The 14,396-nt window shown below is 50.8% G+C and overlaps 5 protein-coding genes across 5 annotated transcripts; 1 reads left to right on the forward strand and 4 right to left on the reverse strand.

Annotated features, from left to right (window-relative positions):
* Nucleotides 1-860: 860 nt before the first annotated feature.
* N7473_004337 (ribonuclease H-like protein) lies at nt 861-2,430 on the reverse strand. The gene is made up of 2 exons (XM_057150277.1): nt 2,340-2,430; nt 861-2,221 (listed from the first exon to the last, which is right to left on the reverse strand). Exons 1-2 carry the CDS (start codon nt 2,382-2,384, stop codon nt 1,442-1,444), a joined length of 825 nt encoding a protein of 274 aa, XP_057010387.1. The 5' UTR covers nt 2,385-2,430; the 3' UTR covers nt 861-1,441.
* Nucleotides 2,431-2,907: 477 nt separating this feature from the next.
* On the forward strand, nt 2,908-3,579 carry N7473_004338 (uncharacterized protein; the record flags this gene model as incomplete). The annotated part of the gene is made up of 1 exon (XM_057150278.1): nt 2,908-3,579. The coding sequence occupies one exon, from the start codon at nt 2,908-2,910 to the stop codon at nt 3,577-3,579; it is 672 nt and encodes a 223-aa protein (XP_057010388.1).
* Nucleotides 3,580-4,623: 1,044 nt separating this feature from the next.
* N7473_004339 (casein kinase 1 family protein) lies at nt 4,624-5,793 on the reverse strand (the record flags this gene model as incomplete). Its single annotated transcript, XM_057150279.1, has 1 exon — nt 4,624-5,793. The coding sequence occupies one exon, from the start codon at nt 5,791-5,793 to the stop codon at nt 4,624-4,626; it is 1,170 nt and encodes a 389-aa protein (XP_057010389.1).
* A 3,316-nt stretch (nt 5,794-9,109) lies between these two features.
* Nucleotides 9,110-9,982, reverse strand: N7473_004340 (uncharacterized protein; the record flags this gene model as incomplete). Its single annotated transcript, XM_057150280.1, has 1 exon — nt 9,110-9,982. The coding sequence occupies one exon, from the start codon at nt 9,980-9,982 to the stop codon at nt 9,110-9,112; it is 873 nt and encodes a 290-aa protein (XP_057010390.1).
* A 3,283-nt stretch (nt 9,983-13,265) lies between these two features.
* On the reverse strand, nt 13,266-14,138 carry N7473_004341 (uncharacterized protein; the record flags this gene model as incomplete). The annotated part of the gene is made up of 1 exon (XM_057150281.1): nt 13,266-14,138. One exon carries the CDS (start codon nt 14,136-14,138, stop codon nt 13,266-13,268), a length of 873 nt encoding a protein of 290 aa, XP_057010391.1.
* Between the last annotated feature and the right edge of the window lie 258 nt (nt 14,139-14,396).

Below are 14,396 nucleotides of genomic sequence, written 5' to 3' on the forward strand. Positions count from 1 at the left end.
TGTTGCTGAGCCATGGAGTCGATGTCAAGAGTACCGACCCAGGGGGCCACACAGCACTGCATTTCGCTGCATTTTATGGGCACAAGTCAACCACAAAACTACTTTTGAGCACGCCTGGAATTGACATTGCTGTTTCGGACAGCGAAGGAGCTACAGCTCTCTGTGCAGCCGCTCGTGGAAACCATGGATCAGTCGCATTGCAGATCTTGGCCGAGGAACCACCCAATGTCAATGCACGCTGCCTTGGCCAAAAGACTGCTCTTCACTTTGCGGTTGAAAATAGAAACATTCTCCTCGCTTGTGCGCTTGTGGACTTGGATTCACTGGACCCAAACATCTGCGATGACCAGGGGTGGGCGGCCCTCAGCTACGCGGCGGCTCAGGGCGATCTGCGGATGTTGGAACTCCTCCTTACGAGGTCCGATCTGGATTTGAATGTGTCACGAGCATCTCCTTTCTACCTGGCTGCCGAAAGGGGGCATTTGCAAGTTGTACGCCGACTTGTCTCCCTTGACGAGGTTGATATCAATCAGACTGTCTGGCACAAGTCTCCCCTATTTATTGCGATCGAAAATGGCTACCGTGGTGTTGCAAAGTTGCTTCTTGAGGAAGGGTCTCGACTGGATGTTAATGCAAAGACCGCTCTTGGGGATACCGCACTGCACATGGCTGTCTCCTATGGGAATCTGGATATTGTGGAGCTATTGCTCAAGGACGATCGACTAGATGTCACGGGTCCTAATCGATATGGAGAGTCAGCCCTGGAGCTGGCAGCCCGTAATGGGAAGGAGCCCGTTGTCAGGCGTCTTTGCCGCGACCGCCGAGCAAGAAATGTTTGCCACTTCCGGAGTGCTATGGAAGCTACATCGAATATCCGGATTCTTTATTTTCTTCAGGGGCAGTTGATGAGACATGGCGTGGAACACGGTGTCCGTCGGTCAGCTCGACTTGCCAGAGGATCGTCCCAGCTGGCGGCGTCTAGCACGTCGCCATCGCTTCGCCGGTCAACACGCATGTCACAACCGCGCCTTGGCAGATCTTAGATGACGGATCCAGGTTGGCGTGGATTTTGGATAAACTGATAGGATTTTGAAGGGGATGTTCCATAGGTCACTCGTAACACCTCTGCATGTGCGGCAAATGCAAATGGTAGAATGCGGTCACCCGGAAATTTTAGAATGAGAATCCAGTCGAGAGCCACTGTTCGGGGACCAAGCTCCTGCAATTAGGTATGCTAATCAAGATGAGTGGTGGTCTAGGTGGATTATACGTACAGAATTAGCATGGTTTCTGCGTTGTCATGACCGATAACTCTTCATCTTTCTTCACCAAACCGTTGAAAGATCTGTCCCTATGCCCCTGAATTGATCTTTCCTCCCCTAATTCTGCTCCTCGGCCTTCCTTCAAATGTAGTAGAATATATTTAGAGATATAAAATAGTCTACACGGCGTAATACTGCTGCCCGGTACCCTTTTCTTCTAGAGCAGCTTTCGCTAGACTATCTGCCATCGCGTTCCGTTCTCGAGGCACCATCCAAAATTTGACGGAGATATGCTGTTCAAGCTGTTCAATCAGCCGCTCAATCCGTTGGAAATGGGTAGAATTCGCGACTGGAGAGCCCTTGGCATTCTTCCAGCCATTTTTCTTCCACTTCTGGAGCCACTCAGTCAGGCCCCGCACCACGTACTCGGAATCAGACTTGATTATAATTGCACTAAGGCGATCGTCTGCCATGTCCCACTCTGCCTGTATAATGATTGCATCAGATAGAGCTCTCGAGCAAGCCTCCAGTTCGGCTATCTGGTTTGTGTGACGGTCAAAGCTGTCTAAAGTATAGGAGATGTTGAAGTCGTTGTCGTAGCCATGGAATACCCCAATTGCCGAACGCGCGTCGTCCTTGCCATTGTTCGAACATGCCCCATCAATCGCAATTACAAGACAGTCATTGTGGACCACGTGTGCGTTACAATGGGGGCACTTTCGCTTTGATCCGGGGCATGCAAGATAGATGCGGTCTCCCGTCGGAACCTCAATGTCGTCTTGGCTGAAGTGGTGAGGGTATATATTTTCAGGGTGAAATTGGCGGCCGGGAGTCAAGTCGATATCTGGAGGCGGTGGTGGGGATGAGACAGATGAACGGCCGTCTTGGCTGAGGAGAGAGCCTGGGCTATGAGCAGAGGAACTATGCGTCTCTTCCACATGGTTAGAACCCTGATCGTCCTGTGCTGAGTTAGTATTGAACTGTGTGAAAAGAAACTAACAAAAAGGAGGGCCATTAGCTGGGTGGAGGTACAGTTTCAGGGTTGCCAAGAAAATCCATCAATGTGCCCAACCTTACCTTGCTAGCATTGGGGTTCTCTCTTCTCCTATATCGTCTCTGCATCCTGCTTGGTCTCTGGAGGAGGCACGTCGGTATTATAGGAGTTGTGGAAAAGGCGGGGCTGGACAATGGCAGCAGGCTGTTTGGCGTTGGAACTTCCAATTAATATGGGTACCCGTGGCATGGACCCCTGGTCGCACCCCATCTGAATGGGTCACCTCAGCTAAACCGTGTTCTGCCTGAGGTGACACGAAAGAGTCGGAAACTGCTTAGTAAATCATACTGCGCCCAATCGGATATCAACATGTCTGAATTGCTATAAAGCCCCTTTCTGGCAATTTATGTGGGCATAATAATGACTAATACAAATGGGAGATAGTAACTATCTCCGTTCTCCGTTCTCCACTGCTGCTACTGTTCCGACAGAAAGCTTTCGGAATGGTTTGGAGGTCATGGGCGTTAGGTGGTCCGAGCGTCGGACGGCCGGGTGGTTCTCCCGATGGTGGATCTCCCGACTTAGTGCCTTTTACGAGCAGTCACGCAGGTTGGATTCGGTCCTCTTCACGCAAAGACTTATGCTGATTCCATGGCACCTATAGATTACTCGAAATGGGACAACATAGACACGGATTCCGAGCCAGAGACGTCGTCACCGGCGGCTGCGCCAAAAGCAACCCTGCCACCTGCTCCAGCCTCCTTGCTCTCGTCTATATCCACTTCGATGGCAACTGACGGCGCTTCGGCGCCCATTCAAGCTGTCGTCGTCCGGTGTGAGGCCGAGAAAGTCAAAGATCCGCCTTGGTCCACCACCAGAATCCCCGCAAATCATGACGTTTTCTCCCGGACCGTTCCTCCCGTCCCAGGGCTCATCGAAGTCCCGCTGGTTCTCCATCAACTAGGCACTCGATCTGCCAACCGTGCCGACCTGGACAACCAGATCGCTACGTACCTTAACATCAACCCCGACTCGGGCTTCGCGCCTCCGGCATGGCAATCACATGTCGGCACCATCATAGTCGCGCGCAAGGACAGGAAGCCATTACTACCGCAGCATCTTGAGGGCGTGTGGATTTACTGCGACCACATTCTGGACCTCTTTGGTGAGGGAGGAGGTGCGCCAAGATGGCTGTATAATCGGCAGGCCTTTGGGAAGTGGTGGGCAGGTTATTGCGAGGAGCAGAAGGAGTTTCGCTTGGGAAAGGGTGGGGAGGAGGATCCGGATGATTGGCAGGCGGTAAGGTCGCCATATGAGATCTGAGACTCCATCTAATATAAGGTTCGGTTTGCGTTCTGAATCACAAAACTGTTGTTGTCTCGCTTTGCTTGTCCGCTAATTCTCCTTGAAATGGTACCGGGTTAGACTTCCGAGTCAGAGGACTGCATGGGTAAATTAGTGTCAGTTCTAGGTGCTGCAAGATCGCCAAGGTCGGCGGTGTTTGAGTGATTTCAGACTTCAGAATGGGCCAAAAGGTCAAACTATCTTCAGAACGATCTGTCTCATGTTTCTACGGATTCGCTGCCCCAGCCCTCATGTAATCGTCTGGTTTCCGCCGACAGGTTCCTGAGTCTCTGCATGCCATCAACTATGGTCCGATCCTGCTTGTTGCCGATGAAATATTGGTGTTGTATAGGGCTGAGAATCTTGATGCCTCGGAGCGTCTTGCGCCTGCGCAGCTGCACAGCTGCACCCTTTTCGCACCCCTCTACCCCAAATGATCGAATATTCACAACTCCAGAAGAACCTCCAGTGGAGGTGTATCAAACAACTACTGCAGATAATGATTGATAAATTATTCTGCGGGGACGAGAAGTACTTGCAACGGAGGCCTGTGAGGTCTACTGCCGAGCTGAGAGAGCTTAGCGGGCGCAGATCATCTCTATGGCTAGTCTCACAGAGGCCTGGAACAGCTACTATCGGACAATTCGACACTCAAAACGGGATTTCTGAGAGGCCTTCTTAAGAGGACTTATAGACAGTCCAGATCAACCGACCGTATCGCTGAGCCCGTGGGCACCGGTTCCGGGTCCACATGTACGTGTCTCGCAACGCAGTTAACTCCGGTATCCACCACCGTTTACTGTATGGGGACTGTTGAGCCACTGGGACAAGTTGGCGGCTAGCTAGGCTGACCTTGCTCGTCAAGCGCCCAACCGTTGCGTCCAGTTCCGAGCAGCTTGTGATATTTATTATCTCTGTCTCTAGGCATTTTAACTCCCTGTTGATGTCGGCCCGTGGAGCCTCGGGAATAAGAACTGGGGTGTCGGAGGAGGCGTGGGTCGCGATATGGCCCGGAAGGTCGTTTCAATTGCACGGTGGTCTGACCCACGTTCTACGGGGTGGATGCGACGCTGTGTGAAACCCCTTGTCATTGCCTCCCACGGCACGGTTGGTGTCCGGAGTGTGGTCCAGCGTGCTGCGGTCAATGACCTTGTTGCGCTGGCTCCAGATCGCACCCGGCTTGGCGGTAGTACTGGCCGGGGTTGCCAGCCGCACCCCAGGCTGCGCTTGCTCGTCACCATTGTCCTTCCTGGACGCGTCCAGGAAGGACGCGTCCACAATCAAACTGACGTTCTTCTGATACTTGTAGACGGTCCAGTCGAAGACGTGGTCGTACTGCAGGGACTCGCGGACGAAGAGGTCACGGAACAACTTGCGCAGGTACATGTAGTCAGGCTTGTCGTCGAAGCGGAGCGACCGAGCGTAGTTCAGGTAGACGGCGAACTCTTTGGGAAACCCACGGCAGAGAACCTCGGTTGGGGTGGACATCTTCTTCTCCATAATGCGGTCGTACTTCTGCTTCTTCGTAGCTGCATTCAGACCCTGCCAAGGTAGGTAGCCGCGGCAGAAGTAGAGCATCACGTAGCCGAGTGACTCCATGTCGTCACGGCGCGACTGCTCGACACCCAGGTGGGAGTTGATACTGGCGTAACGGACAGTACCCGTAAGGTTCTTGTTCTCACGGTAGGGAATGTGAGAGTGAGTCCTGGGGTCACGGTACCTCTTGGACAGTCCGAAATCGATCACATTGACCTGGTGACCACGCTTGCCGATACCCATTAGGAAGTTGTCGGGCTTGATATCACGGTGGATGAACGACCTGGCGTGGATGTACTCAATGCGGGATATGAGCTGATCGGCGAGAAGCAGGACGGTCTTGAGTGAGAACCTGCGGTTGCAAAAGTTGAACAGGTCCTCCAGACTGGGACCTAGGAGATCAATCACCATGGCATTGTAGTCACATTCGGTACCGAACCAACGGACTAAGGGAATACCGATACCGCCAGCGAGAGATTTGTAGACACGGGCTTCGTATGCCAGCTGAGGGTACTTCGCTTTGACGTTCTCGAGCTTGATAGCAATCTCCTCACCGGAGATAATGTGGGTGCCTAGGTAGATGTCACCAAAGCTGCCGCCACCGATCTTGCGCCCGATGCGGTACTTGTTACCGACACACACATCTGTTGTCGTCATCTTGAATTGAAATGAACCGGGAGGCAGAGCCCCCAGCTGTGCGAGTGGCTGGAAATTGAGAAAGCAAGCGAGACAATGCCGATCAAAGGCCCCACTGGATAATGGGGCAGAGAGGCGGGAGATTGATGATTGGGACAGCTCCGAAGAGAATAGAAAAGCTGGAGAGAAAAGAAGGCCAAATATCAAGGAAAACCCCCGCGAGGTAAGAGGGTGGTTTTGGCCTTTGCATGACGCAGTATTAGCGATGGCTCTGGTGGTCCAGGGGGGGGGATTGGAACTAGTGGACGAGGCGCCAATTCAGCCACGCTAACCCGATTGGGCTGCGATATCAGCCCGATTCGGATGTGCTTGTTTTGTTGCAGATGTATGCAGAAGGTACTTTGGGTTTTCATCGCTGTCTTTATTTTCAGGACCATTGGGATCGACGAAGGAGGGTTGGGAGATGACCTGAACGTCGTTGCGGTCTTTGTCAGATCGCCGGTGGCTCACCGCGGAACCGAGATCAACAGAGCTGGCTACCTCGTCGAGTCGTCGGCCATTATCCCATCCCGCTGGGTGAGCCAAGGCACATCCGTTGATCTCTGCCCGAAGCGCTCGCGCTTGATTGCGTTTGTAAGCGTATTGGTCATATTTAACTTCCAGGATGTGTGGTTTCGTGCATTCGATCACGCCGGGTTTGTTGGTATCATCGATGAGTTGTCCCAGTTCCCTCATTGTCGTCTTGAGCCTGAAACAGGCCTCCCAGCGTGCAGTGGTAACGATTTATCTCCATGGTGCGGCCTACTTCCCTTGCGAACGATTCGAGAAGCGACCGATGGTTCAAAGATCACTGAAAGTATTTTCGTCGCTTTGGTGTTTGTGAGAGGCTCGAAACCCACGTGGCAGACGATATCAACCACTGTCCCCGATTTGAAGATTTTGGCCTTTATTTCTTGGTTCTAGTTGCAGTCAGTCGGCTTGCTTGCAACACTCTTTGAGATCCGGGACTTTGAGTGGCACTAACCAAATCACAACCCATTCAAAGATCCATCGCCAGTCCCGTTTTGAAAGGAGGTATTGCTATCGTGCTTGCAAAAGAGCATGTAGCTTGCTTCACCTGCCATGGAGACATCTGAATACACCAACCCATCACATACGTAGAGTACTTGTAATATAGCCGAAGCGGAGGATGGGCGGGCTTGTCGTCATTTTGAGACCCTTCTTAGGGTGGGCATGAGGTAATTAGCCCATCTGTCGGGGGAAATTGGGAGCTAGTGCTGACCATTGATCTGTTCACGATAAAGATTGTCAGGCTGGAATATCTGACACAGATCATCAGCAAGTGGTAAAAGTAGTCATTGTAAGACACACATTCTCATGACTAGCCACGGGCTTGATTAGGTGAATGTGCAAAATGCCCACTCCAGTCATTGGGAATGCCGAAGAGGTATCTAAGAAATTCGTAGCATCTTCAATGTCAGTACAATATCAAAATATTAGGGCGGCGGTGCACATACATACAATAGGTGATTATGGCTATGGTACTGTAGCGGCGGTGGAGGCTGGGGCTAGGTCAGCTCATCCAGAATCAAAGAAGAGAAGCGTTCGTACAAAAGAGATATCGTAACCACCTAGTCTCATCAAATACCGGCTGACATTAGTGTCCAGCACTGACGACGCCTGCAGTAGCCTAGAAAGGCACGGCCAAGGTCATGCTAGACCGTAATCTTTGTGATTCATGCCAGCGAGATCTGGGCAGGAAAACTTCTCGTGGGCGAGAGTAACCGTGATTGGTTTTATTCAAGATTCCTCCTGAGCAGAAGGTGGTATTTATAGACATTTCGCCTACCCCTTCCCTCATATTCCCGTCCTTCATACGCTAGTGACCAAACGTTGATGAATTCATGCCACTGTGCACTCGCAGTGTAACTCTCATCATGGCGTTTTTGGAGAAGGTTCACGCTTAGATAGGCTTGATAGGATTCTCAGGTATCCTTGGTACAACTTAGAGTGGTGTGTCACCTCTCGCCGGTATTTTGAAGCCAGACCATCATTTTGTCGATTGAGCCTTCGTGTCTCATTTATTGTATCCGGCCACGGTTCACCATTGACTCAACAAATACATTCCATATTCCTCCAATTTGAGTGACGCTTAGAGTGCTAAACTTTAAATTGTCACCGAGAGAAGCCAAAGTCATGTTAAACAGCCGTAGTGAGTTTATTGACATGTCAGCGTTTAAAATTTTAACTGACGAACAAGTTTTCACGGGTTCCAGGTCAAGACCGCGAAGTTCCTTCACATCTATTGGACTATGATCAATGAAATTCTGGGAGCTTCAGGGTTTTGTTTACCGATTATTTCTATTCACGGTTCATCGTCGACTCAATAGTCACATCCTTTCAACCCCCGAAAAAGACCCATGATTTTGATCACTTGAACTGATGTTATGGACATTTCGTCCAGTGAACTTAAGCAAAGACCCTCGCTTTACTGTTGGCCTAACGGCAAAATCATCACCAACGCCACATTGTGCCAAGTGTGACAAACACAAAGCTGCGGGCCTATCTTTAGAAGTTATGTAGGTCCACATTCCACTATGTAGGCAGGCATTGGCGGTGCACATTACCGTTGTGCTGGTGAGCAACGGCTACTCAATAGCTGCATTTGCAACAGAACAAGTCACGTTTTTGAGCTGCAGCTTTTGCACTATGTAGATTGTTATAGCTAGTAGGCTAGGGAACAAAAAAAATATTCCGCCCGGTGACATGAATAGTATTCCTCTCATTTTTGGGCTCATTCACTCGTTCGTACAATCTTAGTCTTTGTTGACTTACAGCTGACCTCGGAACCCTTATTGGCAAGTTGCGGTCTCGTTTCCTGCGGGCACTGCAATAGACTCTACCCTGCCTGGGGGATGTCCATTGTGTTTTCGGAGACTTCAAGCTCGGACCGTAATTGGAAATTGTAAATGACCTCGACCACAGTACCAGAGAGGTTCTAGGCAAGGCCACAGGATGGACCGCACCGTTTGGTCTCTTCAGTGCGTTAACACCGGAAGCCGCGAGATGGCATGAATCCATTGTCCCAACAGTCCGGCGAGAAATGTCGCTCTGTGTGAGCGGACTGGGGGCTGATTACGCACTTATTACTCCCCTGACCTTCCTTATGGGTAAACGTAATCATAGGAAGGGCACATCTTCCGTTTGCCATTTCGACTGGTAGGGAAACACAGGTAGAATTACCAGGGCCACAGAGTCCTCTCCCGCTAGGCGAGCGACACTGCCCGCCTGCAGACAGTTATGACCTGCGATAAAATAAAATGCAAATCCACAAATATCAAGGCCGTCCCGCGACAGCTGCGCTTGCTGTGCTCTTTCTTCGAATACCACTATCGGCGCGTTTGGAAGCATCCCGCCGCCCCGCAAAGGAGGTGTAGTGGCTTTTACCTATCCGGTGTGATTTCATAGTGCCCGGGCTGCTCCTCCGCCGCCTATGCCTCTGATTTGCCAACGAGTCGGGTGGTCCGAACCGGCTCCGGTGTAGCGTTGCTGGGCTCTGACGCGGTGAGGATCGCGGTGGAAGCGAACTGGGGTGGTAATCGTCTTCACGGAGGCCGTCTGGGTAAAAAGAGTCATCCGCGAGAATGTTGCGACAAATTGAATCGATATCCCCTTCAATGCATTGTATATGCGAGATGTGTTGCCGTTCCATGCGGATTCGGAAGTGATCTGGTCGGATGATGGTCAAGTTCGGGCAGTCGGGCCTATCGAGAGAGGGGAACTCTAGCGGGATAGTGGTCGGGCTCGAGTTCGAGCAGGGTGAAAGCGATGGATGGCAATGTCTGTTCTCATCGTGACCTACATCTGGTGGCGTCAGAACATCGTCAAAGTATTGGCTGGAAAGCCAGGCCCGATCGTGCCGTGGTCGGCCCTGATCGGAAGTCTCGCCCCCGCTGGGGGCTTGGAGAGTGTGTTCATGCAACCTCTGTGTCAATGTTGAGATCGAGAGACGCTTCGGCTCGTACGGAAAGGGTATAGATGCGAGCGGCTGCTGTTGGGAGCGACAGTTGGTGAACCGGGAGCGTGACGACAGCGGCGAAATCAACATGCTGTTGCAGTCGCCCATCAACCGATCGTCCCCATCGACTGTCAAATGAGTCGGCCGCGACGAGGGCGACGAGGGCGACGGAAAAGAAACGTCCTCGAACATCGTGTCGCAAAAGTGTGAGTGTTGGATTTGGGGTGGAATGGCCTTGCGTGGGCGAAGATCTTTCGAATTATTAGTCTGCACCCGATGTCGCAATGAATCCAAGGCTGCCAGCGCCGATCAGGCAGGGCACTGAGATCTATCGCGGCGCAAGAAATTCCGGCGATTTGCGATTTTCCCCAGAACGAAAAATCTATCTAAATTGTCGAACCCGGTTCATGGGAGATAATACTGCAGGATCAGGAGTGGCTCGATAAGAAAGAGCCCAATGCCATTCTTGGACGATGTTCTCATTTGTTTCGAATTCTGTTGCCATTTATCCAGGGCCAGCGACTTCCGTTCAGTTTCTGCAGTTAAATATGGAACGGACCTCTGCTGACCGACAGCATGGAGATCCTTGTGTTGAAGGAAACTCCACCGCAGATCCCCCCATTTTTCCGCAACAAGTGGGCCTTCATAGGTGGAGAGGTTCAGGCAACGCGATCCCATGGATCGTTCGAATCGGATACAGTACTTAATCTCACTCTGGATACACCTAACCGTAGGCACCGTCAATACGAGTACCCCAGAGCTTATGAAATAAGTCAAAAAATAACTAATATTTCAGCACCCGGCAAATATTCGAGTAGGGTCGCGCTGTGTTAGTATTTATCATCGGCAAGATGCTCAAGCAGGGGGTAAAAGCTGACGGATCATTCCGATCAATGCCCTTCAAAAGCGGGCGTACGACTACGTTCCCGAAGCTGCCGTAAACCTTCTGAATTTATTTTCGTATCAGGGTTGGCGCGGAAAAACCATCCCTGTGCTGTGGCCCCGGGGAAACTATTATACCGTGCCGCGTTGTGGTGATGTCGGCAGGTAACAAGGCATATTCATGAGAGTGCGGAAATAGAATCATAAAAAATCTCTTTTATATTGCACAGCAGAGGTTAAGCTGCGGGAGATACTGATCTGGTCACTATGGGTGTCGAATCGACTACAAGTTCTTATTGCGCTCTTACGACCGCGGCCGCTCCATCTTCCCTCGCGAGTGGAACTTCAACGTTAGTCTCTCCGCATCCCTTGAGTTCGCAAGAAGACAGTGGAGCACCATCGCACATCAAGCAAACGGATTCGGGAGCTAGTATTTCCAGATACATAAAGCCAGACAAGATGTCTGTTTGGTTTTTGGTGTCTTCATCCGACGCTTATTCAACTCAGCACTTTCAGCGTTAGTGTTCTTGCCAGCGAACCGAATTACAAAGAGGTCGATATTAATCATCCAGGTTATGCAGCGAGTGCACCAGGCACCAGTGAACAGTCAACTAAAAGTGTCAGTATTTCACGGAACTTTAAGCAACGTCCCAGTGATACGTACCCAATCTACTGGGTAAAGCCGAAAGTGGGAACCCATCGGAATAACGCAGCAAGAAGCGGGCCCGTTCGATCACACATCATGCGTGAATTTCATCACCTGAAGCCACGCAAAGGGTATTCTACTTTGTATTCTCAAGACAAGTGCTTAAAGCTCCTTGCCCCTAAGAGGCAATCTGTGTCCCCTGATGTTCCTTCAATGCCGGAACTATGATGTGCAACTGTTACGAACTTTCTTTCGTGAAGCTATTCCCGGCCCGGAGGGTTCCACGAAGGAGCAACACCCTACCGCCCGGGGAACTTTGGGTTTTCTCCGGCTGGAAATTACGTTGACGGTTAATACGCCTCGGTGTTGGTCTCTTACTGTTGGGGGGAATTCGATGGTGAGCAATGGAAGGGTTCATGCAACTCAATTATGTGGATCCGGAAGATCGAGCCCGTAGAGGACATTTCCATCCATCGCGAACAAATCCACTTTGCAGTCTGTACTCCGTACCGTGTTATGGAAAGTAAGGAAATATGATCGCCGACCAATCGGTCGAGTTCGGCCAAGCGCATTCCCCTTCACCCGCCAGTTCCCCAGTTTTCACTTAGTGCTCCCGAAAAGAATCCCTTTCTCTTATAGACCTATCGCGACTTTTCCCGATATTTAAGCAACTCTAGGACTGATTCTTTGTGGCTTTCCCCTGAAACCTTAATTGTGTGAGATACCCAAACAGGGCTCTCTTTCATATTTCGTCCCCAGAACGAAGGCTAAGTGTTGTCGGACGTATCTCAACTGGGACCGATATTGTGAAGAGCGTTCCCAAGGCAGGGATTTCTCGAGTCTATAGTCGGATCATTTTCGAGACTTTGCCCGGGTTCAATTGCGCGCATCTGTGTCTCCTGGCTTCCTTTCCGCAGTTCTTCACAATGAGTCAGCACGGCCTTTCCACTTCGTTCCCGGCCATGAATGAAGCCTTGGCCAGTACCACCAGGCAGACCTACACAAAAGCAAAGGGAGCGAGAGAATAAAAACGGCTTCGACTGCCTGCAAAGAGTGCCGAAGACACCGGACACGGGTACGGAATGCATTTTGTTCGTTCTTTCTCGCTTGGGTTGGCCTCATCGCCTGTTTCCTTACTTCTCACCCCTCCTACCAGTGTAGGAATGGACCGCCATGCTCATAATGCCAAAGGTGTGGTCGTGAGTGTGCTATCGATTAAACGCCCTAAAGCCACCCAGAAAGAGGCCCGGGAGAGACTACAATACTACCGCGCATTCTTGGCCGAATTAATAGAGATGATTCGAGTTGGCAGCTCCTCCGAACTCTAGCATCTTTCGACGTGATCCGATCGGGAGCATCGAAGCAAGAGATGCGAAATATGATTACAAACTGCTTGAACAGGGGTTAGAAGCCAGATCCAGATGATCACCTCAGTGGACCCATCGGGATGGATTCGACAGGGCGGGGCTGCCAAGTTGGATTCTGCACAAGTCACCTCTCCTTAGTATGGAATTTCGTATATAGAAAGGGAATCAGCCACACTCGTCCCCTGGTTGCGGTAAACACCACCCAGCCAGTGGCCTCGTCAATCTTGCCTGGGCGAAGCTGCTTTCGAACCAAATCAGATACATTTACCATTGAGGGAACAATATGATTCAGCCAACAGAGTAACATCAGCAATGTCGAACAGTCGATATTATACAATTCCATCGCCTTTTACCACCGCGTGCATCTCCTGATATTCTTTGTATGCTATTGTCTGTGTCCGTGGCCAACTCGGAAGTTCTCCCCGTGTCGCTGATACGATCTTGCATCATGTCAGCGATTTCGCTCAAGCAGGATCAAATCTCCGTCATTGTATATTTGACAATTCCTTTCACGTTTCCGTCTCGAGTGAGACATGGAAAACAAAGATGCGTGATCTATTGTCTGTGGTCGCCATCGCCGTCAGTTTCGTTTCTGCTTATCCTGCGTGGTGAGGAACCCACCAAGATTGTCAATCTGGCATGCTTGCTCGAATGCTTTGACGTGAAACATTTCCGTAGCCACGATCCGATCGGGCTTTGACAGTAGAATCTCGGGAACCTTTTTAAAAGCAGCTTCCAAATCCTTCATCGGGTACGCCTCGTGGAAGATCTTTGCAAGGAGAGTAGCCAGGCAGTGTATACTCAAATCAGCCATCCGCTCTATCCCCAGTGCTGATGTCAAGATCTTCGGTAACAGCATTGGGTTCAACGATAAAAATGCTCGTCGATAATACTCCATCCGGTCTGAATCATTTCCAATGAGGATCTTCTGCGGCTTTGTTGAGGCGACATGGACTTCCTCGAGCTGGAAGGCTCTTTGAAGGCTCAGGATCATCGATTGTAGTTGGTGTATTGAGATCCCGGCTTGAAAAAGCGGCGATTTTTTTAGTTGGAAAGCCATCGTGGAAAGAAATTCTTCGCCACATACCCAGATCTCCTTGGACTCATATCCGTCCATGTCGGTGGCTTGGATTCCCATAAAGGCGTGGCAAATCAGCGCGACACTTGCTTTGGTCCCAAAAGGCCGGTATGGAGGAAGTGGTCGCTGATAGCATGTGTGAAGGAAGCTTGAATGACACGATGCATGTTGTCCTAGAATGAACTGGATGTACCTGATCTGGAGCTCCAAATCTTCCAGAGACATGCTGTGTAGGGCTTCAGATCGGGTTAAAGCCTCGCGTGCGGCGATGAACCATGACAGTAGTCCATCGTATTGTAAAACAAACCCTTTTTCCCAGTCGTTTCCGCTCCGATAGATGATACGCCACAATGCCCCTTCATCCCCGGGAAGCATCGTAGAAATGAAGAGGTAGCTCAGTACGAGCAGGAGTTGGTGAAGTGTATGCGGCTTCTTTTCCGCTGCCACAAAGTATGAAGTTGGGCCATGGATTTGGTATGATAATGGCAAGGTAGCCTGTTCAGTCGTCAGCTCTGTGTCCCAACACGCCTGTACCATAGGACACACTCTACCGGGAGGGGCATTTCAAAGTATGCTTTCGCCCAACAAAGTTTTGATTGGCACAAGGCGTTCTCGGATAGGGTCGTAGAAGGG

The sequence above is a fragment of the Penicillium subrubescens genome, assembly GCF_028828155.1.
Source record: "Penicillium subrubescens strain IBT 31985 chromosome Unknown utg000003l_segment0_segment0, whole genome shotgun sequence".
NCBI classification, from domain to species: domain Eukaryota; kingdom Fungi; phylum Ascomycota; class Eurotiomycetes; order Eurotiales; family Aspergillaceae; genus Penicillium; species Penicillium subrubescens.

Coding starts and splice junctions, on each gene's coding strand:
- N7473_004337 (XM_057150277.1), bottom strand. CDS start 2,384: ATGCAGAGACGATATAGGAGAAGAGAGAACCCCAATGCTAGCAAG. Junction 2,222..2,339: donor AGAACCCCAATGCTAGCAAG/GTAAGGTTGGGC, acceptor AACTCAGCACAG/GACGATCAGGGTTCTAACCA.